Raw genomic sequence first — 25,820 nt, 5'->3', positions numbered from 1 at the left:
ATCTTGTATATCCAGGACTTGCAGATTATCAGCACAGACGATAGCCAGGTGGTGGCAGCGATTCAGGACTGGCACCAGAATGACTCGTACAACCTGTACATGTCTGAATCCAGAGGGCTGCTCTTCACCCTGATGCTGGAGAACGTCGTGAGCAGCGGAGGGCCCGAGGGCAACATCATGATAGACCTGTACGAGGTAGGCGGCGGCAGTGCTGGCACGGTGATGCTGTCATCTGTTTAGCATGTTTCCAGGTTACCCAGGCATGTCGAGCTATAGCAGCCCAGCTCAAATCCCTGGCCTCGTCTTGTGACGGCCGTGGCTGAAAGGACGAACAGAATGTGTCATTTTCAATGAACTCATTTGGGCAATGATTGCAAGTATATGCACACATGTGCAAGATTGTTATCAGTCATGCAAAATAGGACAGCCTACTTTTCTGTACACTGCTACACTCACTCCTACATATTCTGCATGTTTTAGTGTTGCCCATACTTCCTTTTTTTTACATTTACTTTGTGATGAAATGTGTAAGTCAATTAGTGATTAATCAGATCACAGGAAATCAATTAGCAACTATTTGATGATGTAGTTTAAAGAAAAAAGATATGCCAAATGTTTGCTGGTTCCCCCTCCTCAAATGTTTAAAATCATTTCAAAATCTTACTATCTAACTTGCCCTTTTGAATTATTGATTTCCCTAAATAATATATTTTTGCATTTATGGATATGTTTTCATAATATTTGGACACTATGCACTCGTATGCACTAGATGGTTATTTAAAAATTTGTTTAGTCAGATTTGTATCTCCTACCTTAATCCATTAATCCATACATTTGTTCATGCCTGCTTTATCCTTTTCAGGGTGGATTGAGCCTATCCCACCATGCATGGTCATGCTAAGACTGCTAATCAGGGGCCATATAGACAAATGATGACACACTCACAAGTACAATCAAATAACAATGTTCCTAGTAGTGTGTATCTAAGAGCATCGTACTGTTCTGAGAGATTCCTTGAGCAATTAAACAGACTCGGGCTCTGACAGCTCAAGTACCAACATACAGCCTAAAAGTTTCCTTAGAGTTATTCTTGTTTTTCTGCTTCATTTACCTTGAATGTGCCCTTCACTCAGACGTCAGGAATGTCCTCAACATAACTGAACAGATGTTGGTATACTTCATTTGATTCTGCAACATCTGAGTGAGTGTCTCCCTCATACCAACTCCCTGGCTGCTTTTATTATCTTTCTCATGTGACATTGCTGTGGCAAGAAAAAAATCTAGTTCCGTTTTAAAGGGGCAATAAGCGATTCTAAAGCAATGCACGTTTTTTGTAAAGACCTGAGGACGTTTCTTCACCGTCCCAAAAAATGGTGTGGACCGCACCAAACAACAACACGAGTGCCACCTTAAGAGACATGCTAGTGGGTGGCGCTGCAACTCCGTGGTTTTCGCCTAGTGGTTAGTGCGTCAGTCTCCAATACCAATAAGCTTTTCTCCAAAAGCGCTTACTGCTCCTTTAATGTATCATCTATACACAAGTTTAATCAACACTGGTGTCACTGAAAGCCTGCAGTCACAATGCAGGCCAAATAGCAGCTTTGACTTGTGCCCTGAACACGTTGGATCCATGTTGACAGATGTACTATGAGGTTGCAGTGACTGCCCATGAATGAATCTCTCTGGATTATCCTCATCTGCAGCCAGTGTTACCAAGATACACACCTAAGATAGTCATCAGTGGTGGTTACTCTGACTGCTCACTGACCCCCTCGCACTCACCGAGCGCACTGCGTGCCCAGAACCACAGTATTTAACCACTGGAACATATAAAATGGCCTTTTTCCCCTAAACAAAGATTTTGTGCTCGGCCAAATGGAGGAGAAATGTGAACTCAAGTGATTGCTTCTTATGAGAGTCTCCATCTCTGTGCACATAAATACAAAGAAGAAGAAATATCTCAGGGCTGCGCCATATGTTGTTTTGATTCTACAGAGTCCTACAGATGGTCCGAAATAGTGCTCCCTGTCAGAAAAGCTATCACTTCCAGACTCCTCTTCCTCGCCGAACTAGGCCTTCAGCTTTACTTAAGTTTGAATAATTTAAGGTTATTTTTTTTCCTCTCTCTTTTTTGTTATTTTCTCCCCCCGCCGTTCTCCGTCTCTCATGTTCGTAGGTTGCTGGGATTAAGGGGGTGTTCCTGTCAAATAAAGTTGTTGAGAACCAAGTGAAAACTTATATCACATACAACAAGGGGAGAGACTGGCATCTTCTTCGGGCTCCAACAAGCGATCTCCAGGGAAACAAGGTCTATTGTGAGCAAGTAAGTGGGCCACTGACAAAAGAGAGATTCGGCTGCTCGGATTTCCATTACAGTATGTGTTCAAAAAGAATTTACGCACCGAATCCCTACCATGGTCAGAGACTGCAAATATATCTGCACCAAGTCATCACAGCTCAGAATGTTTCAGTAACTGAAGAGACCTTTAAGAAGCACATGTAATGTACCCTGACGGTGGGAACTTATTTTCACCTATGGTGAATCCAACAATATTGTTCTATCATTTCAATAATTAGCAGGAGTGGTAGTTGTAGTAGTATGTCTGATTTTATCATAATATATTGTATATTTCTGCCTTGCACAAAATATTGTATCATTACTACTGGGAGGGTTTTAGTGCTTTGGTAAATAAATTAATAAATAAGGTCAGGAATACAGTAAAATCACCATGCATTATTATAAGACGATACAAGAAGATAATCTAACAAGTATACGTTTTATTTTTCATTTTAAAGGAGGTATTTGGTTCATGGCAGCAAAAGTAAAGCTTCTCATTTTCTAATAGTCACTGGAGGAAATATGAAACCAAATATTTACCAAATGTAAGGAACACAGAGAAAAGCCTTGTCTACAGCTAAATAAAACATTTTATAACACTTTATAACCCTCAGCAAACCTTTCGTTTTCTATATTTAACAGAATAATGAATTCACAGTGAAATGTACATGATTCATTAAGGGCAGTATTGTAATGATGGCTCATACTATATGCTAACCAGGTCTGTATCAAACTTTTAATTTTCACTCTCACTCACAACCACATGCTAATCTGCTTTGCGTCCTTCAGCCGTTCTGTTCGTTACATCTGCACCTTCATGTGTCGGAGAATCCTTACACCTCAGGAAACATCGTCAGCAAAGACTCGGCTCCGGGAATTATAATAGCATCAGGTGAGAAGATTATTTGATTTGCACATCCATGCTGTTGTTGCCTTACTGCTGCTTCTCGATCAGATCCCTCAGCTCTCCCAGCATTGACCTTGTAAATGAATTGAAATCCATCTACATATCTGTGTTCTATGTAACGTCAATGGAAGAGTAACACAAACATTTCGTCGTGTCTGGATGAATACAATTTTTTTCAGGTGTGGTTGGACCTGAGCTGACCAGTACTAATGTCAGTATCTTCATCACATCTGATGCTGGAAACACCTGGATAGAGGTACAGTGGAATAACTGTCAGACTACAGGGCAGGGGGTTTACTTGGTGATACTGATATTTGTGTAATACATTCATTTCTGCACCAAAGCTTTTTGAAAACATAATTTTGCCGAGTATGATCACGTTCCTTTTCAACAGAAATAGAGAGAACTTCTCCAAAGCTTCAGTGCTCAATGTCTTTCCCTTTAGTTTTTCTCGACAAATATGGTGTCTACTGTCACAGTTGCAGAGAAGTGAAGCACCGCGGTTTGACACCGAGCCTCGTGAAGGACGGGCATCTCTGATCTGTAAAACAAATAAACCAGAAAGCAGCACGCACATTTTTGCCACCGGCTTAACAAAAAATTCAACGGAGAGAGCAACGCTTTCTTGACGTTATTATTTATTCACACAACACAACACTCTTGTGTAAAGAACAGTTGTGGTTTCTACTTTAATGTGTCGGTGTAAATATGCATGTTCCTGATGTCACAGACTTGAGTTTTTTCTCTGGTGACATCGAGTGATCGCTCGTGCTTGCAGGTTTTTCAGGAGGAGTACAGTGTGTTTTTCCTGAACCAAGGAGGATCTCTGGTGGCCATCCGACACACACCTCTGCCAATTAGACACATTTGGTAAGGCTCTCCAAGGATGCACCTCATCCTTTTTTAGAGACTATGCTCAATCTTCAAAACAGGAACCAAGACTGCTTTCCCCGCTGAGTCTCTTGAACTGAATGCAGCTCTATTTCCGGCTAGTCTGTCTGTGACTCAACCGTTGCTCTGTCCCTCAGGCTGAGTTTTGATGAGGGCAGAAACTGGGACAAATATAGCTTCACCACCTCGCCGCTCTATGTCGACGGGGTGCTGGGGGAGCCTGGAGAGGACACCCTCATAATGACGTAAGATGCGAAGGAGCCTTAAAGAGCCCATGTGCTTCCTAGTTTGTCAATTGTTGCGCCAGCTAATTATATATTGTCTTGATGAAGAATGTGCGTGAATATTCTTGAATCAGTTTGTTCTGGTTTTGAACTCTTCCCCACAAAGTCTTTTCTTGTCTGTGTAGAATATTTGGTCATTTCAGTCATCGGTCCGAGTGGCAACTCCTCAAAATTGACTTCAGGTCCATTTTTCAACAACGATGCACATCTGAAGATTATCTGACATGGCAGTTGCACAGCGAGGTAAAGGGGATACTTCTGTCACTTGACTGTAGGTAGAAAGAACATTCAGTCATTGATTAAACTCAAGTGGATTTCCTTTATGCAGTCACACACTAAAAGAAATTAATTTTTTTACGATGCATTATTCACAGGGGGAAGTGTGCATCATGGGAATGAAGAGAATCTTCCAAAAACTGAAAGCAAATGCTCGATGTGTCAAGGCCAGAGATCAGTATATCCCCCAGATGTCAGACTCTTGCGCGTGCACGGAGGCAGATTTTGAGTGGTGAGTTCCTTGCTCCGCAGCTACTCCTCTCCCTTCATTAAATTCCAATGCACAGGACTTTATCAATCTCCAGAGGCAGAGTCTGTGAAGCAAACCTAAGGCACAACAAGACGAGTGTTTGAAGACTGTTTTATAATTCACTACGTGTTATTCTTATTTCTGTTATATTTTTGTCAAATTAGGGAGTAGGTTTGTCACTACAATGTCATAGCATGCCACCAGTTGTTTTAATTCTTACATATGAGCAGTTTTGTAATAAAATAATATTCATTTTTTAAATTTATTATATACATATATAACTTACCCCCTTATTCTTAGTCTAAATCAAAGCCGCTTTATATTAGAGAAAAAAAGATGAAGCAATATTCACCTATTACTGTATATGTTTGATTGTGACTGATGTTGATGTTTGATTGTGATGAGCAATTATTCAATTATCAGTACTATTTCAATTGTATATATGTATATATACGTTTACTGCTGAATTTGATTAAATATTAAGGCTCTATGATCATATCAACACAATTGAAATATTACTGATAATTGAATTGAATAATTGCTCAACAGTTACAATAAAAAGTATGATGGGTGTACACTGCTGCATCTTTGCCCTTGAGTAGATTTTCAACACTTACAATAAAATGTATGATAGGTGTAAACTGCTGCAGTTTTGCCCTTGAGTAGATTTACATGAAGAATAACACAGATGGTTCACTCTAGACTGTTTCATAAGCTACTGCTTTACATCTCACAAGTATTGCTTCAAGTCATGATGCCTTGTACAGTACATCACTTCACTCGGTCTCATACTCACTTTTATCTGTCTCTTCGAGTGCTAAATGATCAGCACTGACTATTATATCACATGCTTAAAGCCACTTTACATATATATATATATATATAACTACAGTTAAGTGTAAACACAAACAACAAGTTTGATACATACTGTAAAACATCAACTATCAAATACTATGGAATGCTGTGTGGTGTTTTCCCTAGCCTAGAACACCTGTTAACTGTTCTCATGCACTTATTGCGTATGATTCAGGTGAATTATAGCCCAGATTTTAAATGACTGATATATTTTTTTCTATATTCGTTATCCCAACTCCAAACAGCGACTATGGATTTGAGAGGCAGATTGATGGGAGCTGCACTTCGGCTTTCTGGTTCGTTCCTTCAGCAACATCTCGGGACTGCGCCGCGGGGGACAGCTTCCTCAACACCACCGGGTACACCACATTCGTTTGCACTGACACTGGCAAAGGGGGAGCAGTGGGTGCACAAGTGCCCTCGGTTACACTTCATTTCATGATAGCTCTCTCGAAAACCTGCTGTTTTTACGTATGAAATTGGTTGTTCCAATACTACGCATTATTCACGCATGGCTGGTAACCTTCAGTAGAGATGAAAAACGACAAGCGCGCGCTCATATTTTTTGAATGCGCACCTGTAAATGTTTCCCCCGCGTGTTTATTCACTCGTGCAATGTTCCTCTTTGTCTTCAACGAACTCCAGATATCGCAGGGCCTTGTCTAACAACTGCACAGAAGGAACTCTTCTGAAGTTCAGCCCCAGGCGACAGAAGTGTCCCGGTCAGGCCCCCAGGGGCCTCCAGCTCTTCACCGCGGAGGGAACACTGGTGGCAACGCTGGGGAAGAATGTCACCTTCTTGGTCTTTCTCGAAGAGGTGCTGACTTGACTTTAAAAAGCAAAAAAAAAAAAAGCAACAGTAGTGTGTGAAACAGGGAACAGGCTGCATGCTTTTTCTTTCATGGTCTTGTGTCCTTTTTCTGTGTACTGAGAAGCTGTCATATGAAGCACAGAGGCTGACGCGCCACCAGCATATCAAATAAATATGCAGTTACACGATTTACCACTTGACCTGATTCCTAAAGATATTGTGGAAAATGCACTGGCCTATGTTCGACGAGGACGTTGACAGACAACTGGGGCTACAGTGTGAGTGACGGCATGTTGTTTTCTTTGCGAAGGGTCTTGGCTCCACAACGAGTATAACGGTGGACTTTGGCGACGGGACCACCATGTCGTACGTGAACATAAGCTCCATCGGCGACGGGGTCAAGCACGTCTACAGCAAAGTTGGCATCTACCAGGTTTCTGCTACAGCGAGAAACACGCTGGGCCGTGACAGGGTGATACTCTACCTCCACATCTCCTGTGAGTCACAAAACGTTGCAGTCAAAACAGGAACAATGTATCAAAGATCATTTTTTTGTGTGTTAATATAAGATGAGCTTTATTAATCCTTTGGTAAATACCCCAAGAGCGGATTTGCTATAAATGGGTTGCTCATCGCCTGCATATGTGCATGTGATTCACATATTTCCTGCCACGTAACAAGGTGATCCTGTTAGGAGCTAACTTTATTTTTGCTCATATCAAAGAGAGAGTACATTATACGCTTTCATCTTGATCCTTTATCACAGCTGATCATAGACTGGGAGATCCAACGGCCTCAAAATAGGTCAAAATACTTCAAGTTGCCTGCCCTTAGAGAGAAAAAAGAAAGAATAGGAAACACTTCTGTAACTTCACGTTGGCTCATTAGAGAGAGACTCCATTCGGAATCTCCATCTAAGGCTTTGAGTGTCACTCACTCACCCTGTGCAGGCATGAAAAGACGCCTGTTTGTTGTCGCCTCATTGACGGAGGAGAGCAGCGTGTGTCAGTTTGAATTCAGCTCGTTATAATGGAATCCAATGGTGACACTTTCATGGCAGCAAAACAGCATCAGACCATCCACAGGCACTTGTCGAATAACAACTTCTCCACTATCTATCCATGCGCTCACTGTGTTCCAGATTGTCGCTGCCGTGCCAACATTTTTTGACGCTTGCCTTTTGTTGAAAGTCTGAGCGTCGTGGAAGCAGGATATTTTGCCATTTAACATATTGCAACAAATTTGTCGTTTCATTTCAAGGTCAACTTGAACAGGTCCAGCTCTCGGCTCCTTCAGTGGTCGTCAGGAACAAAGAGGTTAATCTCACCACTGTGTTGCGCCCCAGCAGCGTGGGAACAGTTATCTATTACTGGTGGTTTGATAACAAAACAGAGGTAAGCCCTCATTTCTTATTCTCTGCTATGCTTCATATTTACTGAATGAAATGATAGATCCAGATGGAAGTAACAGTACATCTCTCTCTCTCTCTCTCTCTCTCTCTCTCTCTAGCCTGTTGTAACCCTGGATGGAGCGATTTCCTTAACTTTCCCAAAGGAGGGAAGTTACACTGTCATTGTTCAGGCTTCAGTTGGCAATACTGTCCACCAGGACCGGATGACTGTGGCAGTTTACGGTGAACCACATATTCTCCTTTTGTTTTTACTCAGTGCACTTAAACAGCCTCTTGATATAATACCGTGAAAAACTATGGAGTCGGTTTTGTGTTTTGACAGCAACAAAAGTGGCACACACATCAGTTCACCGTTCACATTTTGAATTGGTTTGTAATGGAGATGGTTTAGTTCCATGTCTACAACGTTTGATAAGAGGTACTTGGGGACCAAACTCCACTTGGTCGATGAAGGCCATAAAATAAGCTCATGTAGGTGGTAAGGATGAACCTTTATGCGAAACTTTGAAGCACAAAGGTTTTTCCATTTGAATGTGTTTTGACAGTAGCTTGTAAAGTCACACTCAGCTAATTGCTGAACTTCTACATTCATACATTAATTGATCTTTTCTCAGTGTATGTAATCATTTCTTTCTTTACTTATTATTGTTTAAACTGATCTGCCCTCACAATTTGGGCAACAGAATTTTACTTTGTACAGGCGTGAACTCCCCACAACAAATGTAGGGGTTATTTCATAACTGACGGAGCTTATTGTGAAGAGGGATTCTACATAATGAAGCGAGAAAGGAGGAGCACATTGACCGAATTTAATTTCTGACTATTTCAGATTATTTCCGGTCACATGTTTTGGCCTTTTCGTCTAATTTGGACGAGCTGAACCCGGGGGTGTCTGAGTGGAGGGAGGACATCTGCAGAGTGGTGAAGAGCTCCACGGTTCAGGTCAGTTTTTCAGCTGCTAGCTGCTCGTACGACGACTGCAAGATAATAAGGGACGACCTAAACTCCAAAGGACCTCCTTCAGATTGTGGCAATTAGCAGCTTTGCACCAGCCTGGAGAGAAAAGCTTAAGTCTCTCTGTACTGAGCCGATGACATCTCCCTACTTGGTTCTGCTGCATTTGTAATGTATGCATGTGGTCCTGTATCAAGTGTTGCACTTTACAACTTGCAGTGTCTTTGCCCTCCTTTGCTGTGTGATTAGTTCGTTCACCTCGCAATGAGGATGGGGGACAAATTAAAGGAAAAACCTGAACAAATGAGGGCAGCCAAATGCAACTGCAGCCATACAGGGAGCAAGGGTTTTGGTTGTCTCCAGTATGGAAACAATTTGGTCTAAAGTTATGCAGGAGCTTGTAGGGTGTATAGTTGTATAACTACATTCTTGCTTGAAAGCCATAATGCGTCAACAAGGCTTCATCAACCCATCGCAAGTGGCCTCAAAGTATCTTGATCTCAGCCCAACTGAACTCCTTTTGAGATTTAGGAATACGCACCCTAACACCGCCATCTGGTCTGTTGTTGTTTTTCCCCTCAGTAGAATTCAGAGGCTTGACAACACCTTGGTTGTTCCATTAACTTGTCAACCATCTGTAGAACATCACAGCGAATCACCATCGACAGTACATACTTTCCAATGAACTTGTCAAAAATAATAAAGGGCATTCATTTCCCTTCCATGACAGCTGCTTTTTGCTCTCTAAGAAGATGAATGCTATTGCCTGCAGAGAGAACATGGAAACCGCACGTAAAGTGAGCCTTCTGCGGTTAAGTGCATCTGCTTTCCCCTCTCAGACACAGCGGGGATGCCCAAAAAAAGTGGGTTATGAGCTCTATATATATATTCTACGGTAGCCCTCAGTTTGAAACATTCACTTTGACCTTCTGTCTTGTCAGATATTAACCTGCTTTACACCTCGAAACTGACAGCAGACCTCTGGCTACGGCATAAATGAACACAAAGCCCTGGCCTTTACCAAAGACTGTCAAATTGCACTTGTGTGTTTTAGTTGATCTGTGCATCGTATCTTGACAGAGACTGGTACTAAGGCAAATGTTATTTGAAGCGGAGAGCCAACAGTATGTACTCGTTAATACAGGTGCCCCCCCCCCCCCCCCCCCCCCCCCCTCCCCGCCTCCCAAGAATCATTTTTCAGGGCCAGAGCGTAGAATGTCGGCCCCCCCCCCGAAACAGTGTCAATCAAAAACCCCATTAATGAGGTTTTGTTGCTCTTATTAAAGGTCACAGGAATCAGTGCAGATCAGCTCCTGGTCACGGTGCTTCCAGGTTTACCAACCACGGCGGAGATTTTCATCCTGCCGGAGAAGAGGTCAAGAGACGGAGCCACGGATGAGAAGTGGGCGCACCTGGATCAGGTAGTCATCAAATCACGTTTAATGGCCCCTGGCAGACGCTCGCTACGATGTGCTTTTCTGTGATAATTAAAGCCGCTGAAAAGTGAGCCGAGGTAGTCAAGAGACTCCAGAGAGAGAATGTCCCTGGAGAACGTGATCTTTACTTTTGAGTTTTCATACAATGCGGTGAAGTCGTGACTCTAAGCTGCTGTTGCAATTAAAAGGGAACATATGTTATGATGTTTCAACATTCCCATCTCCAAAAGGTGGCATCTAGTTTCACAGCTTTATTATTCTATTTTTATTGACATAAAAAAGTGATATATGTAATTAGTTACATACTATAGGCGCATATAGACACATTTACAGACTTACATATTTTTTTCCCATTATTACACATCTTTTACCATTTTCAATCTCTTGCCAATATGAATAAGTTAAAAAAAGAACATTTATTCTGCCTTCAGCATTTGTTTTGTCAATGGGAACCTCACGGTATGAATTTTGTAACCGTAACTGATATCATCTAATATTTCTCCAATTTCAAATTGTTGTTTTTGGAATTTTGTATCCCATTACATAATTGTGTAATTGTGTAATCGTATGGCTTGAGTGAATGTGTTAAACAATCGTTCCCCTGGGCTTTTAAGCTTATTACTCAAGAAGCCTCCGACCTTGAGATATCTAACGATAGTACTATAGTATGTTTGCACTGTTATCCAAATACAGTGAAATGATACGTCTTAGGAAGTTGGTTACCACTGTTTTAGTTTTATATATTCTCTGGCCCATTTTCCTCCTCTGTTTGAGATTCACAATCTCTTATACATGAGGCTGAACATCAAATGTCATTTGCATCATCACTTATTAATTTCCAGTTCTTTTATGAAATTCTTTTTTATTTTACATTTAAATCATTTTTCTACCTTCCAGGAGGCCACTGGTTTCTGTTCATTTCAGTCCATTTTCAGAAAATCTGCTTTTTAGAGTCCTCAAACGTGTGTGGGTGAGGCAATACATCACAATGAGCGTCATGTCCGCATTTATTGTCAAAGTTACATTTTCGTTGCTTGGTAACACAGTTCTAAGTGCAGCTTGACTTGGAAAGTCTGCACTCTGTCGCCACGTGAAAATAAGGTTAACTTTGACAAAAATAAATGCAGACATGATACTCACCGTGATGGATTATCAAAGTCAGCCGAGTTTAAAGTCTCGGCAAATGTATTTTCATACAACGGTGGACCACTGGCTACATGGTTGGGTGGGAAAATGCTATGTAAATTCTTGGGGAAAGGTCAGCCGTAATGGAGGATGTAGTTTTTGTTGTTGTAATTGGGGTAAAAAAAATGCGAAAAGGAAAACCTGCCGTGTGATCCATTAAGTGAAAATACAGAGGAAGAAGGAAGATGTTTATAACTCCACTGTTCATATACAGATACATACGATCTCAGCTCATATAGCTCTATACGAACTCTCTCATTTAGGTTTCCAGCTTCTAGAGTAAAACCTTAGAGTCGCTCAATCAAAGAACTGCTTCTCAATTCTACCATATCCGTGACTCAACAGCTACAATAGGTTGAACGTGCAGCACAAAGTTGAGCTGTTAATTCGGGATTGTTTCCCTCTGCATGTTTCCCCCCTAATTGCCCTCATTTGTTTCACAGACGCTCAACCTTTCCGAAGTGATTTTGTGTCTTTACTGCTTAAGTGCTAAATGGCTTAATGTTCCCCGCGTCCCCATGTGTGTTTCGTATTCCAACACCTCTGAAAGAGTAATGCATAATGTCAACACCAGAGGGCAATGTCTTCCCATGTAAAAGCACCGAACCAGCATCCATCAGAGCACTGAAAATAAGCGCCCCCAGTACGCGCCGTCTTCTAGAGAAGTTAAGACACTTGCATAAACCTTCAGATAATAACAACACCGTCCTTTAAAGCCGCCATGCTTTGTGCTTGTTGTTTTCCTACAGTAACACGAGTTTCCTGGATCTTCAAAATTGATCTGTCTTCGCGTTATAGAGGGCTGTTCAATATGTAAACAAAATCATTAACCAGAGTCATTTTTTAAAGCCACCCGCCAGACGAGCTCATTTATTCCTCAGAACAGATAGGAGCTCAATGTATCACAAGTAAACATAATTTTGCTGGCTCATAGTCGGTCTTGAACTAAGTTAATAGGTATTTAATTACATTGATGCATCATATAATTGGCAGCACGGAGGAAGGAGACAAACTGGGGCAGGCGGCTTGGATTGGGAATTAAAGAGATGTATTTATCTAAAGCCTGTCTGATTACCTGGCAGAACCTCACAGACAATAGGGTAATAAATCTTCAGTTCACTGTTCTCATCTCCTGTGAATGACTTGCAACGTGGATGCGCTGAGTGAGTGTGTGCCCACGCGTACACACGTTCATGTGGCGAGTGTGCGCGTGTGTGTGTGTGTGGAGCGGCTTATTAAAATGTGTAATAGATTTACTGACCCTGATATGCCACTAGAACAAAAAGTAATTATTCATACTGTGTAGAGCAGTCTAATTTTAACCAGTGGAAAGATTTTAGAAACAGCGAGATGGAATTGGTGAGGCATTGCTAAGGACTCAAATGGGCTTCAGGAAGGCATTTTGGTCTCTTGTTAGATGACTGCTCCATCTAGGTGTGAAAAGCAGGGGAACTCGCGTCACTTTGGGGAGACAAATTAAAAGTGCAATTTTATGATATTAGGACATACTTTGATTTACAATAGCTTAGCCTCACTGAACTTTTACATCACTGAATCATTGTTGTCTTCAGGGCTATGTAGAAGGTAGAAAAAGGAGTTCCTTGTTGTGATGGGAATAGCGAGATTCCTTTGGTTAAATGTCACTTCCACACCACAGGGCCCTTCACCTGATAAGGTTTTCCCCGTGGTTTTTCGGTGCAGCGGGTTCAGTTTTCCATGTGTCATATCAACATTTGCTCCTCTTTAGAAGGAAGCAAAATTTCTAGATTCATAATTTAGGCTGTTGGATGAAATGACTGCAGCTGAAATATTGATGACAGTGGAATATTGCTGTGCTGCCGCTGCTAACGCGGTCCTCTCTGCTCTGTCACTCCTCCTCATAGCTTTCTCAGGTTCTGCTAAGTGCTCTGAACCAGGACCTCATCCAGTTCACGCTCAGACCCGGGGTGCAGGTGAATGTGTACGCCACGCGGCTGTCTCCGGGTGAGTCTGCCGTCCGCCGCACACCTACCTGAACTAATGCTAGTCCAAATCCTTTTTGGGGAAGGGGTGCCTTTCAAGTGGTTGTCTCTTATTTTAGGCCAGACTTTGTGCAATTCTTCCAGTTCGGAGATGAGGACGAAGACAATCAGAAACTGGAATCGGGATCATAGAAACTGCTCTTAATGTATTCACCCAGGACATCCTGAAAAGGAAATAATGATAGTGAGGAGATTATCCTGGTGACCTGGTGAAAACCACACGAAAAAGAAAAAGATAGTGGAAAGTATTGATTGCTCCCTTGGTCCTAACTCTCAAATGTTGTCAGCAAAACAAAACATTGTTTATTCCCCCCTTTCTTATTTAATAGGTTCATATTTCATATCTTTTTTTTTTTTTGCCCTGAATGTGCACTCATTGTCTCTGTCACTCTTTCTCCTTCAAAGCACCTCTCGTGGACAGCAGTGACAGCGGCCACAGCAGCACTGCAGTCATCTTGCTCGTTTCAGTCGTGCTGATGGGATTGGCCGTCTTTTTGATATATACTTTTAAAAGGTACAGTATTCTGGACAAAATATATTCGCACTTACACAGCACAGTGAAAGTGAAAACTGTTAGGCAGAAAGTAGGAAAACACATCATTGAAAATATCAACAATGAGACAGTGTTACTGCTGTTTTATTTGTATGTGTGTGTGTGTGTGTGTGTGTGTGTGTGTGTGTGTGTGTGCCCGCGTGCGCATGCTCATGAGCGGTGTGTGTTCACATTTGCATAATGGCCCTATATAAAATCGTCCCCATTATCTACAACCCAGCACCTCAGCGCTGAACTCCTGAAACTTTACAGAAGTATTCAGACGCCATATATCTCTCAGTTATGGTCATCCGCGGCACAATAATAGCTTGCGGAATAAGACGATTCCCCTCTGTCTCAATCTGCAGAATATTACAGGGAATGACAGTCTAATCAATTCTCTCACAGAGTGCCGAATGGGTGTCATAGTCCTGCAGTTATCAATATTCATCTATCTGACAATGTGAGGGTTGACCTTTAGGAAAATGCTAAACACAGCCATTCAAGGTGAGGCACACTCCGCCGAATGGCAGGGAAGGTTGAGGAGATAAGTCCTGAGACAACACACATTATACAGTGAGGGACATACAGTAAATAGTTTCCTCTGCTGCGGGTAATCCCATGCCAATCCCAGGGGAACGGTTCACTTCTCTGGCAGTTTGTCGAATTTTGATTCATTATTATAAAGCAAAGCACCACTTAGCTTTAACTTTCAGGACTGTAATTACTACATTAAGAAATCAACTTTTGAGTGTCTAAAGCTGCATCAGATGTCACAGCACCAGCTGCGGCACAAACTCACAAGGGGGGGAATCTGAAATTAGAAATGCAAGATGTTAGTTTTAAGCAGAATTGGGGGAATGAAAAATTGATTGAAAACTGAGGTGAACAATATGAAAGTGAGAGAGCAATGCCCAGTGGAACACAAAATGCCCTAGATTCCAGCTTTCAAGCAATCCTCTCCCATCTTTAACAGTCAAAAATAGCGCACGGCACATTATGCTTAGTGCAAACATTAGTGAAACAGACCTGATGGCAGCTTTCCATTAACTTGCCTTTAAAAAAATATATATATATATATATATTTCCTCTGCACGACCGTCAGGAAGTTTCCAGGCATCAACACTTACACAGCGGAGCAGCCTGACAAAGAACAAGAGGTCATCCCCACAGTGACCTCCATAGCCGTCCCAGAGCCTGAGGGGGACACGCTGACTTCACTGGATCACGTGGATGTTCAGCTGGACACAAAAAGTAGAGGTACTAATGCATCTATTTTTTCTTAAAGATATAGGCATGCCTCGAGAATACACAGGGACTGGTTCTTTATTTTTTTGTGCTGGACAGTCAAGGTTAGTCGTTGTGTTCTCTATCTGTCTGTTGTATCAGACCGGCAAAAGAGGTCTGCATGGAATCTATCAATTTTCAAAGCTACAAAAGTGACCAGCAGTGGATTTATTTGACCAGGTTTTGAGACTTCAATGTGATTTCTGCTGCCACACCAACACAGCGGAGGCGGAAGGAATTTCATTAGTTGTCCCCACAGATTTAAGGACAAAAACAATTCACATTTAGAAAATTCAATACCAGCAAGACTCTCCTGGAACAATGTATCTAATACTCTAGAAAATCCACAATTTTCTTATTGGAATTATGTCTTAGGCAGAGAGGAGTTCCACCAAAAAACGCTCAGAGCGACACTTGTGAAGAGTAACACTGGCATTCACCTAAATTGAAACAAGTTTTGTTGAACTGTTTTTTCTTGGGAAGTTGCAGAAACACTGACTCTGTGTGTCCGTGTGTTAATGCAGTCGTCAGTCTAGCTGACTTGTAGACGCATGGGAGAACGTTTATCAGGAGAACTGTAAGCTTCTTTCTCCTGCTGCACAAATCGTCATGCACACAGATAGACACCAGTTTATTAAGTACACCTAGCTAAACACATTTCAATCCAACACCCACACATGACAAGGAAACTATTGTGCCATCAATGTACCATCATCTTGTTTAGCACAACACTGCACAACCGGACTACAAACTGCAGCATCACTATATATTAACCACTTACCACTAATAATCACTTTGGCCATATTTGTTCCTCACCACAGCAGAATGGTGTCACAGACATCATACGCGAGTGATGATTGTGGAGCAGTTTGATTGAACAGAGGGTTATAATATTTGTTAATGCTATGAGCAACGCAAACCTTTAGCTCATCGCCTTTGTGTTTAAAGTTGTGGCAGCAAATAAAACTAAGAATTATGTGCATTGTCACATACCACAAGGGTCGTGAGAAAATCTTTTGTTTTGTAAATTGTGTGAACTTTTACAAAACACACAATTTCAATAAGGTTGTCACTTATTATCAACTGCTGCTGCGACCCTCCCTCCCCCCTTGTGTTGTCATGTAAAATGCCAATATGCGGTCATTACTGGGTGCTGTACATTTATGTATTCGCCAACCTCAGTTTGACATAGTGAGGTATTAGTATTCACAGGTAAGCGAAGCAGAATCAAGCGCGAGCCAAAAGTGATGAGATGTCTGGGTGAATTATTTGACCCAATAAAATAATTAGCGCATCAGGAAAGTAGCGGAGTGGTGAAAGCATTTTCATCAAGAAATATCTATGAGGTTTCCAGCTGATTTACCTCCACCCGTAGCTAAACAATCGACCCATCCAAGATGAATGTGTTTGCCTGCAAAAAACAAATACACCCGCATGCAAATAGCTACATAAAATTCCTCCTGTCTCTTTTTTCCTTTCTTCTCCCCTGCCAGGCTACCTGCCATCTCACGCAGACATCAAGCTCGCTGATGAAGCGCCCCATGTGTTTTAATGTTGAGAGTCTATGACCGACTCAAAAGCAATACATCTTCTTTGGCAGTTACTTCCAGCAAGCTATGAAACCACGGTCACAATGAATGGTCTCGAGTGTTTTGCTACCCATGCATGGATGGACCAGTTCACACTGTGCTGCCTAATCCCTCCGAGGAGACTGTACAGATTTATACTCGCTTCTCGGAGAAATGGGACCCTTTTTGACTGAAAATACTTGTATTTTTGCAAGGACATTGATCTTTTTATGTAAATAACAACATCCACAATGGAAGAGGTAAATGTTATTTGTCCCAGCTGCGTTACAGCTGCGTCTGCTGCAAATATGGAAATATCAAACGGCGGAACAGAACTGATGTGTAATAACATTTCAAAACAAAAAAAAAAAATGCTTTCATTCCTGCTCTGTGGGCTTGTGGGTGTTTGTGAAGTTTACTTTGTTTAACTGTGTGGAAGTATCTTTTCGGGGTTAAGACAGTGAGGGAAGCAGATTCATTAAGCTCTGCACTATCAGTTAATCTTATCACCAGATTCTCATCAAATGAAAGCTTGCAATATCCAGGAGATGAAGAGGAGGCCTCTAGTCCCAGATCTGTGTTTTCTGTCTCTTTGCTTTGCCAAATGTTATATGTCATAACAAAAATAAGAAGAGAAGGTGAAAGTGGATATACCAGGTAGGTGCATACAGTAGATGAGGAACTGAGCAATCCCTCTTGTTTAGGAGACTAAAGTCATTTAAGTGACACCGGAGCAAATGCTGGAATCATACATATTAAACCTACTTTTTTAAAACAGATTATACACAAATCTTCTAATCTAGATCATGCACACGGATTATTTTCGCAGCAGCAATCTCGTATTTGATTTGATTAACAGACAAACAAAGCCGCGACTTTCAAACTTGCGCTTCGCATTAATTTGTTGCCGCGAGCGTTTCTTGTACATTCTAGTTTCTAGAAGGAGAACAGTGTTTATTATTCGGAATAATTCCTGTGTTGAAGGAGACGCCGCAAACACTTACTGTACTGCAGCAACAAAGTGGCACAGTTGTGTTTTAATTAGTCATTAGTTTAGTTTCATCCGCTGCTAGATTTAGCGACTGCTGAATGGGCACAGTTCCAAACGCTCGGATGTTTCTGTTGCGTTTCTGTGAACTGATTTCATTGTCAAGGTCGTGGTGCCTTCTCAAAGGTAAAGTGCAACGCAGGCAACTACACCAGGTTTGAATGGAAACGTCTGTCTTTTTCCTTGATGAAATGTACAGTTAAAATGGCTTTTCTTTTTTTCCCCTCACCGTTCATATTAACCATGATGATACCGACATCTGAACATGGCATATCCTCCGTTTACAGTCAATCAGAGGAGCCTGCAGTCGGTTCTGGCTTTGCCCCCCCCCCCCCCGAGGACTCGGCAGACAAAAGGCTGCAGATTTGTTCATCTCCTTCGCTGTGAGCGACACAGATACAGAAAGACGTATCTCCTGTCAATAAGGCTCAGCCTACACACAGAGCTTTGGTCAGCCTCTGTCTCTTCGGGATAAGTACTGAAGTTTTTTCTTCGTCAAACTTTTCTTTTTAAGTGTTCTCAGCATCATATGTCAGGAAGACGTATTGACTAGAGGTTCCTCCATACTTCCTTCCATTCCGCCATTTGAGCCCGAAGCATAAATAAACTTGTGCTCACGATCAGATGAACTCTCGTCTCCCCCGCACCGCTCATCGGAAGAGTTTTATTTTGTGCTTGATATTTATTCAACTGAACTCTTTCTGTTGTCCCACTAATCAACCTGTGAATATGATTGTGAGCATATTTGCATGATGTTTTTTTTTCCTATTTCAAGGGACTATTTAAATATGTCTTGACTAGGAGAAAATGAAATGTTAGAAATGTGATCTGCAGTACTTTCCACTTCTCAAGAGGCGAGACAACTCATTCATTACAAGTAACGTGATTAATCAGTGGGGATGTTTCTGTGTTCTTCATCTGAACTTACAAAAGTAACCATGGTTGCGGAATAAAGCAGAAACACAGAATTGATGCAGCATGGCTGGTTGGTACATTTCTAAAAGCATGAACAGCTTATTTTTGCCGTCTTCGATCAGTTAATATCCATGTTGTTGACTGCAGCTTTTAGTGGATCAATAGACTTTGTGAAGGGCAGAACTGTACGACTCCACCGCAGCCGACCGTGAGCCCATCACAAATCGGAAGCTTTGATTGACTTTCACTTATGACTTTGAATCATGTGCTTTTTTCTGCTTTGTGTCTAACAAGTGTTGCTTAACATTGCCAAAAGTTTCAGTGCAGCTATTTGCAGGATACGGCGGTGCTGAGCGGCAGGACAATGAAAAGCACCAAGTAGCCTGGAGTGATTCTAATGGGCTGGTTCCTTGGCTCTCCCACTGTGCTACAAATTAATTATCTGCTCTCCAGGAAATTCGAGACATACACACACACACACACACACACACGGACAATTTTCCCAGTCCGGGTGGCACCTTGAATGAAAAATGTCCCCCAACAATAACCCACGGCAATATTGTGTTAGCCACAGTGTGAAATTGATGAGCATGTTTCCTTTCATTGAGTGTTACATTACAGTGTCTGGCTGCAGCGAATCATCCATTAGTGATTGTCACCGTTCAATTTGATTGTGCGCCGCCGAACATCCCAGGGCAGTTAGAGAAAGGCCTTGGTGTTAATTCAGACTGAGAGCAGGAGCACGCAGAAGAATCTTGGGGCGCTGATGGCTGTTGGAGTGAGGAAGATTGGTGTGTGTGTGTGTGTGTGATATGAAGCTGCTGAAGTGGCAAACAAAATGCAAAACAAAAAAGAAAGAAGGGCCTTGTTGCTGCTTGTGTGTGTCCGTGTGAAGATTTGTTTCAGCCAATCAACCGCACAATCCTCTCCTCCAACCCCAGTGTCTCTTTGCCACGTTTATGAGAACAAGACTTTTCTAAATCGGAGGATGGAGAGAGAGAAATACTAATGCCAGAAATCCCTTACAAAATCATGCATTTCATCGCCCGACTCCAGCTTCCGTAATTGTTCCCATTAAACAGAAACCACCTGTAAGTGAGAGTGGTGTGAGGGCGCTGGTAGTGTTGCAATGAAGCTCTAGGTGTCAGAGGGGACTCTTCATGTGTTTATCACACTCCTGTCCATTAAGTCCAACCTCCGAGTCTCTTTGGGATCATTAAGAGAGGTGAGCTGAGATGATACACTGTCTGCTGCAGGGCACCTGTGTTTCAGATAAGACTATCGCTATGTTGTAAAACCAAAGCTTCATGAGCCCATTTGTTTTCGGGTTTATGGTCATGACAACACGGTCATTTCTCATTCACTTGACAGCCAAAAAGGCTGCTTTGTCATATCCCTCTGCTCTGCTAGGAAACAAGGGTATAAACCATATTAGGATTCCTCCATATTCCATCACAGAGTGTGCTGCAGGTGCGCGCAAAATAAACACAGGCAGAATAACGTATAAAAATACATTTATTTTGAACAATTTCAAAATGGCAATTTGTTCACAGTAAGAAATATGAATCAAAACAAGACCATTTTTCTCATCGACAAAAAGGGAACAATATCATAGATCATGCACAACTTTTGGCAATTGCACAACTGGACTATTAGACGGGGTGTTTATTAAGTTGTTTTAATGTGTCAAGTAAACTTCAAAATCACCATGAAATATACATATATATATATAATATATATACAGTACTCGCTCACCCTAAGATAATCTTGAGTCTTTTATCACAGATAATTAGGGCATGCTGCTGGAAAAAATAAAAAGGAGGACATACAGTGGTTGAGTGTGTTCAGTGGGTTGACTTTACAGTGAAGTAGGATGAAGCTACCATCTAGATTTACATCCAACCTTGTTCTATATACAAGTTGTCAGTGTTTTTCGCTTCTAAGGGCAAAACCTTTGTGTCCATAGTTCACGGGTTGTGTTGTGTACCATCATCTGAGAGACAGTCATTGAAAGCACCATGTTATCTTATAAAGCAAAACCAACTACAAATTCTTCTATGCATTAGTAAAATCTAGACTTTTATTATTTTTTTTTTTATTTTTTTTTTTTTTTTACATATATTCATTATATTTATAACTCAAAGACCTCTAGTTAAAGGGCAGTAAATGGTCATGTTCATCCAGGTTTAAAGCATCACAGTAGGCTGAACCTAAAATGACCTATTAATTATATTTCTGTCATATGGAGGTATGTGTTATCCCTTCAGTGACAACTCTTTATTTCATCATTTTCGGTCCTGGATAATGACAACGTGGCTGAATATCCATGAAGTAACGCAGGAAATGTAAGTTCAATCCTGAATTTAAGGGGGATTCATCAAACTTACACAGTAAAACCTATACAATCGTTCTCTACTAACCTTTTCTAATAATAGAAAGGAATTCTAGCAATTTACATTTACCTCACAATTACAGAATAATTTTTAGTGACTCAGTCTGTGCCTCCTATATCCATATATTATCCTAATAAAGAACCATACTGATGTCACAGAGAGTAGGAAAAAAAAATGTCAGTATCAGCTGAACATTCACAACATACCCAAATTAGTGACATCCATGGTGGTGGTGGTAGAGAACAAGGGATTCCTGATGCTAATTGGACATTTTTGTGCTGGGTGCTGTAGTTGTCATGAGCCAATTTCAGCAATTCGTCGCCATCAAACTAGAGGCCCCTGAGTCTGGTACTGTGAACCGATATTTACTTTATCCATCCATGTGAGCTACAAACATGACTTCGAACGGTAGCCACTATCATTGTGAAATGAATAAATAAATCATTAACAATGCCAACATAGCAAACTATTTCAGCACAAGTGGAACACAACAGTCTGTACTTACTCAGTAACAGAGCACTTGTCTTAGACATTAGTACAGTTTGGAAATTCCCTCGTTACAATTCTCTCCATATTTCTTCCAGTTCCTCCTGAAAAAACATACAAACAAATAATAAAACGCATTAAATACGGCGGACAGTCAACTCCTTTGACTTCACATGCACATGACACGTTCCTACTATCTGTGATGTTTTGGCTTTATCTCCATGACACATGATTTTGGGGTGAGGTAATAACTGCTTTTAAACATCAGTCAAACAACTCAGAAGTTCTATCCAGATTTCTCTAATCTTTTTTGCTTGAAGATCAAATGGTTTGCACACGCTTTTACACTTGATTATGAATTCATCACCCAGGGATTTTGGTTGAAAAGCCCCCTGTTGTTCCAACAAAGGCACAGGGCCTTACCGAGCATGTCTGAGCTGGTGATGGGGGGCTGATAAGATGCGAACGCTGTGACAAGAGGGGTCGTCAGATTGTGTGTAAACTGGCTTTTTTATACAAGGTGCCACTTTATCTTCCAACTGTGTCAGTAGTTCAAAATCAAGTGATTTGAACGGAGCTGCATCCTGCAACTGCTCATCAGATCGACTTCTAACTTGGCGGGAGTGTTGCTAAAGACCCCGCGAAGAGCGGTGTTACCTCTGAAGTGCTTTGTATGAGCTGTTATCGAGACCCCAAACGATTATGATTATGATAATTTCTTTGTTTTTGTAAATTAAACTCCCCATAATCCCCAATAGGATATTTTTTATAACAATGCCATACACCAACAGGCACGTTTTCGACAGGCCAAAAACCAGCTGAAGACAATTTTATGTTCGTCCATAGAACTAATAATACGGCAGTTACACATTTATCAAGGTAAAGATCTGGCTGTCAATTCCGATTTGCTAAATATTAACCCATAATTAAAGACTACAATGCATGTAGTCCGTCTCAACAAGATAGGCAAAAGATAAGATAACGTTTGAAATTAAGAATAAAGGCTCTTTATGAAATGTATTACTGTGTAAAAAGGCTCTTAAATTTAAAAGTTGGCTAAAGGTAGATTTAAGATACAGGACGGAGAGACTCTGAATCACATTTTCGACTGTCGGGAGAAAATAATTTCTCTGGTGTTCCACATCTGCCAGCAGCAGAACTTCTTTCCTGTTCCGGATTGGTTTTCTTTTATGTTTCTTTTCAGCCATTTTCCTATTGATTCATCCCAATCTATATATTTCATACTTTATTTACCACTGGATATATTAAACCTGCAATAACTGCCACTTGAAGGCAGTGGAAAGAGGTTGTGAACACAACATGAGATATGTATCATCTTTTAAATTGATATGTTGACCTTGTTTGCAATGTACACGACGATCAGTTAAGGAGCAACATTTTTCAATTCATTTCAGTAACATTCATTTATTTGGAGTAGTGTTTCTGGATTTCTGATTAATTTAAGACAAACTCCTGGGGGAAATATCTGGACGTTTGGCTGTTAAACGCTCCACTATGTTCAGCTGATGTCCCTGTGACTGGGACTGTCAGCTGTTTGGGGCTGAGAAAGCAGTGCACGGTGACTTGTTAGAGCTTTTTCACTCAAACCCCTGAAACTCATTATGAAGCTCCATGAAAACGACAAAAGGGAGATGCGGATTCAGGTTCAGATTCAGGAGGGACACTCTTCACTGTCACGTCGCCATTCGATACTGTACATTATCATGAGGCCATGGAAATATTTATTTCAACCGCTCTAAGGATTTTCAACAAATTAAAGGGTTGACTGCGAATGTTTTGGTTTTTTTTGCAGCTTGTCACTGAATAAGATGTGAGGAATAAACAACGGAGCAGATGCAGGGTGAATCCCTTGCTCTGATTAGTAGTTAAAGCAATTAATCATGTGGTCATTAAAGAGCTGGTAAGTAGAAGTAACTTGCTTCAAAAATTAATTGTATTTCTCACAATCAAAGACATTTTTTTTACTCTGGCCTTGGCTTTTTAGAACATAGTTAAGTTTGATTCTTAGAGTTTTGATTAAAAAAAAATGTGCTTAGCATCATGGGTAGTGTCGTGAGAGACTAGAGAACTGTGGTTATGGAAATAACCCACGATTTTCTTACACAGCATTTATTTACAGAACCTAATTTCTAGTAGACCGCTTCTGACTTGCTGTTTGGTGCAGTGCATCATACAGATGAATCCTGAATCTCTTTTACTGCTCGTTTTTTTACTAACTTCAACTGAACTACAAGATCTACTTATTATGAAACACGCTGTCATGTTATCATTTGGACCGATTGATATTAACATGAATCGAAATTAAGATCCGGAACAAAACCAACATTACGTACAAATTTTCATTTGAATCTGTCCAATCCTGCATTAAATGATCAAATCTTCATTTTAACCGTGATGCATTTTGACCGTTGTGACTTGACGTCATTGCCGGGAGCTGTGCTGTGACAACTGTCGGTGAGTTGTCGATTCTCCTTCGTCTTAGGGCTTGCAAAGCCATTTGGACTAAAACGAAAAAACACATTAAATCACTGAACCAAGACATTAATTAAATAAAAACTGGCTCATGTTTTTCCTCTGGTAGGGGGCATGATTCCAGTGGCTGGAGCAAGACCTACCTCATGGCCGGTGGAAAATGAAATACTTCATAAAATATACTGCAATTAAGGGGAATATTGTGTATAGACAAGGTATGTTTTAAGTTACGCGCCAGTTTGCTCCCAAAGTAGTGTGAAATAACTGTAAATGCATGATAACCCATTAATCGTACAATGTGTGGACAGTATCCTGCACTTGTGAGCTAATTTGAAAGCAGATAGCTTTTGATCTAACCCTATCTATGTGAAATGGATTGAAGCTTTCTGGGAGCATGTGTAACCCAGCCAAAGTCAGACAGCATGAGGATCAAACCAAGCATCAGAATATTAATGAAATCTTTAAACAGCAGGTTGTAAATTCGTTTAATCTAGCGAGCCCCGAATCAAAGGTCCCTCGCTGCCGTGCCCTCTTGCAAATAAACACTTCTGACGGCAACCACAGAAAAGGGGTTCATTTCTTTCACATCAGCAAAGACTTGGGAAGGTGTAAACAGCTGAGGGATGAGGAACAAACCAAAGTGCTGAGCTACCAGAAAAAAGGCCTGATGCCCACACGTCTGTGTCAGGAGCACTGCAGTGCTACTTTTGTCAAATAATCCCCAGTGTCTGCAGGGACCGAACAGTTCCCATCTAAAAGAGATCACAGTGGATGTCAGGCATGGCGATCAAAAAGTTAACTTGTCACAGTGATATCTGGTTCGCGGCGCAGATGCCGCAGTTGTGCGCGCGCCGTGCACTTTGCAAAAATATGACATGCTGCGTCGGAAAAGACACCGCAGTCGTGGGCCACATTCCAGTGCATGGTCGCCTCGCCCATAGGGGAGCCTTTTGTATCGTTTCAATAAGACGGAGACAAAGGTGATGTTTTTGTGTCTACACCAAATACAGTTCAATTGCATTCAACACAGATGCTGTCTTGATGTGATGTGTTTTTGGGCCAATCAAATGTTAATCAGCATCATTCTCCTGGAGTGACAGTTATCCCTACAAATCTGCATTAATGTATCGGAGGAGCGCACTGATATAAATGCTCTGTGTATAATTTAGTCTTGACCTAAATATCTGCTTCTTGGCTGCCATACTTTCTATGTCTTAAAAAACTGTACACTGACTTACAAATCAGTGGCGGAAAGTTAGTAACAATACATGTTTTACTTTAGTATTTCAATTCTATACTACTTTACTACACGTACAAGTATTTCAAAGGACATATTGTGCTTTTTTTTTACTCCACCTTACCTGCAGTTACTTTGCAGAAGAAAATTTAAAAAAATCTCTAATTGCATATATAAAAAAGAATGCATTGCTCTACAGTAAATTAAACCACTTAACAGTTCGAAGAAAATGGAAATTTAGC

At 41.2% G+C, this 25,820-nt stretch overlaps 2 protein-coding genes across 3 annotated transcripts in view; one reads left to right on the top strand and one right to left on the bottom strand.

Annotated features, from left to right (window-relative positions):
• The window catches only part of LOC118284189 (VPS10 domain-containing receptor SorCS1-like), a 45,529-nt gene extending 26,389 nt beyond the window's left edge, over positions 1–19,140 (top strand). The window contains exons 9-27 of one of the 2 annotated variants that reach the window (XM_047335327.1): positions 16–195; positions 2,177–2,323; positions 3,128–3,230; positions 3,425–3,501; positions 4,024–4,115; positions 4,274–4,381; positions 4,546–4,663; positions 4,795–4,928; positions 6,047–6,160; positions 6,447–6,618; positions 6,923–7,109; positions 7,873–8,006; positions 8,122–8,245; positions 8,853–8,965; positions 10,264–10,398; positions 13,482–13,581; positions 14,025–14,133; positions 15,257–15,411; positions 16,932–19,140. In XM_047335327.1, coding sequence (XP_047191283.1) covers positions 16–195; positions 2,177–2,323; positions 3,128–3,230; positions 3,425–3,501; positions 4,024–4,115; positions 4,274–4,381; positions 4,546–4,663; positions 4,795–4,928; positions 6,047–6,160; positions 6,447–6,618; positions 6,923–7,109; positions 7,873–8,006; positions 8,122–8,245; positions 8,853–8,965; positions 10,264–10,398; positions 13,482–13,581; positions 14,025–14,133; positions 15,257–15,411; positions 16,932–16,990 — 2,361 coding nt within the window. In that variant the 3' untranslated portion in view covers positions 16,991–19,140. The remainder of the gene's footprint in view (positions 1–15; positions 196–2,176; positions 2,324–3,127; positions 3,231–3,424; positions 3,502–4,023; positions 4,116–4,273; positions 4,382–4,545; positions 4,664–4,794; positions 4,929–6,046; positions 6,161–6,446; positions 6,619–6,922; positions 7,110–7,872; positions 8,007–8,121; positions 8,246–8,852; positions 8,966–10,263; positions 10,399–13,481; positions 13,582–14,024; positions 14,134–15,256; positions 15,412–16,931) is intronic. The other variant, XM_047335328.1, reaches the window with a different exon arrangement.
• A 1,326-nt stretch (positions 19,141–20,466) lies between these two features.
• sorcs3b (sortilin related VPS10 domain containing receptor 3b) overlaps positions 20,467–25,820 on the bottom strand; it is a 43,569-nt gene continuing 38,215 nt past the window's right edge. The window contains exon 27 of the mRNA XM_035606715.2: positions 20,467–21,952. Coding sequence (XP_035462608.2) covers positions 21,888–21,952 — 65 coding nt within the window. The 3' untranslated portion in view covers positions 20,467–21,887. The remainder of the gene's footprint in view (positions 21,953–25,820) is intronic.

This window comes from Scophthalmus maximus, chromosome 10 (genome assembly GCF_022379125.1).
Source record: "Scophthalmus maximus strain ysfricsl-2021 chromosome 10, ASM2237912v1, whole genome shotgun sequence".
Lineage (NCBI taxonomy): Eukaryota > Metazoa > Chordata > Actinopteri > Pleuronectiformes > Scophthalmidae > Scophthalmus > Scophthalmus maximus.
Note: the sequence above shows the minus strand (reverse complement) of the source record. Positions and strands in the feature narration are given on the sequence as shown.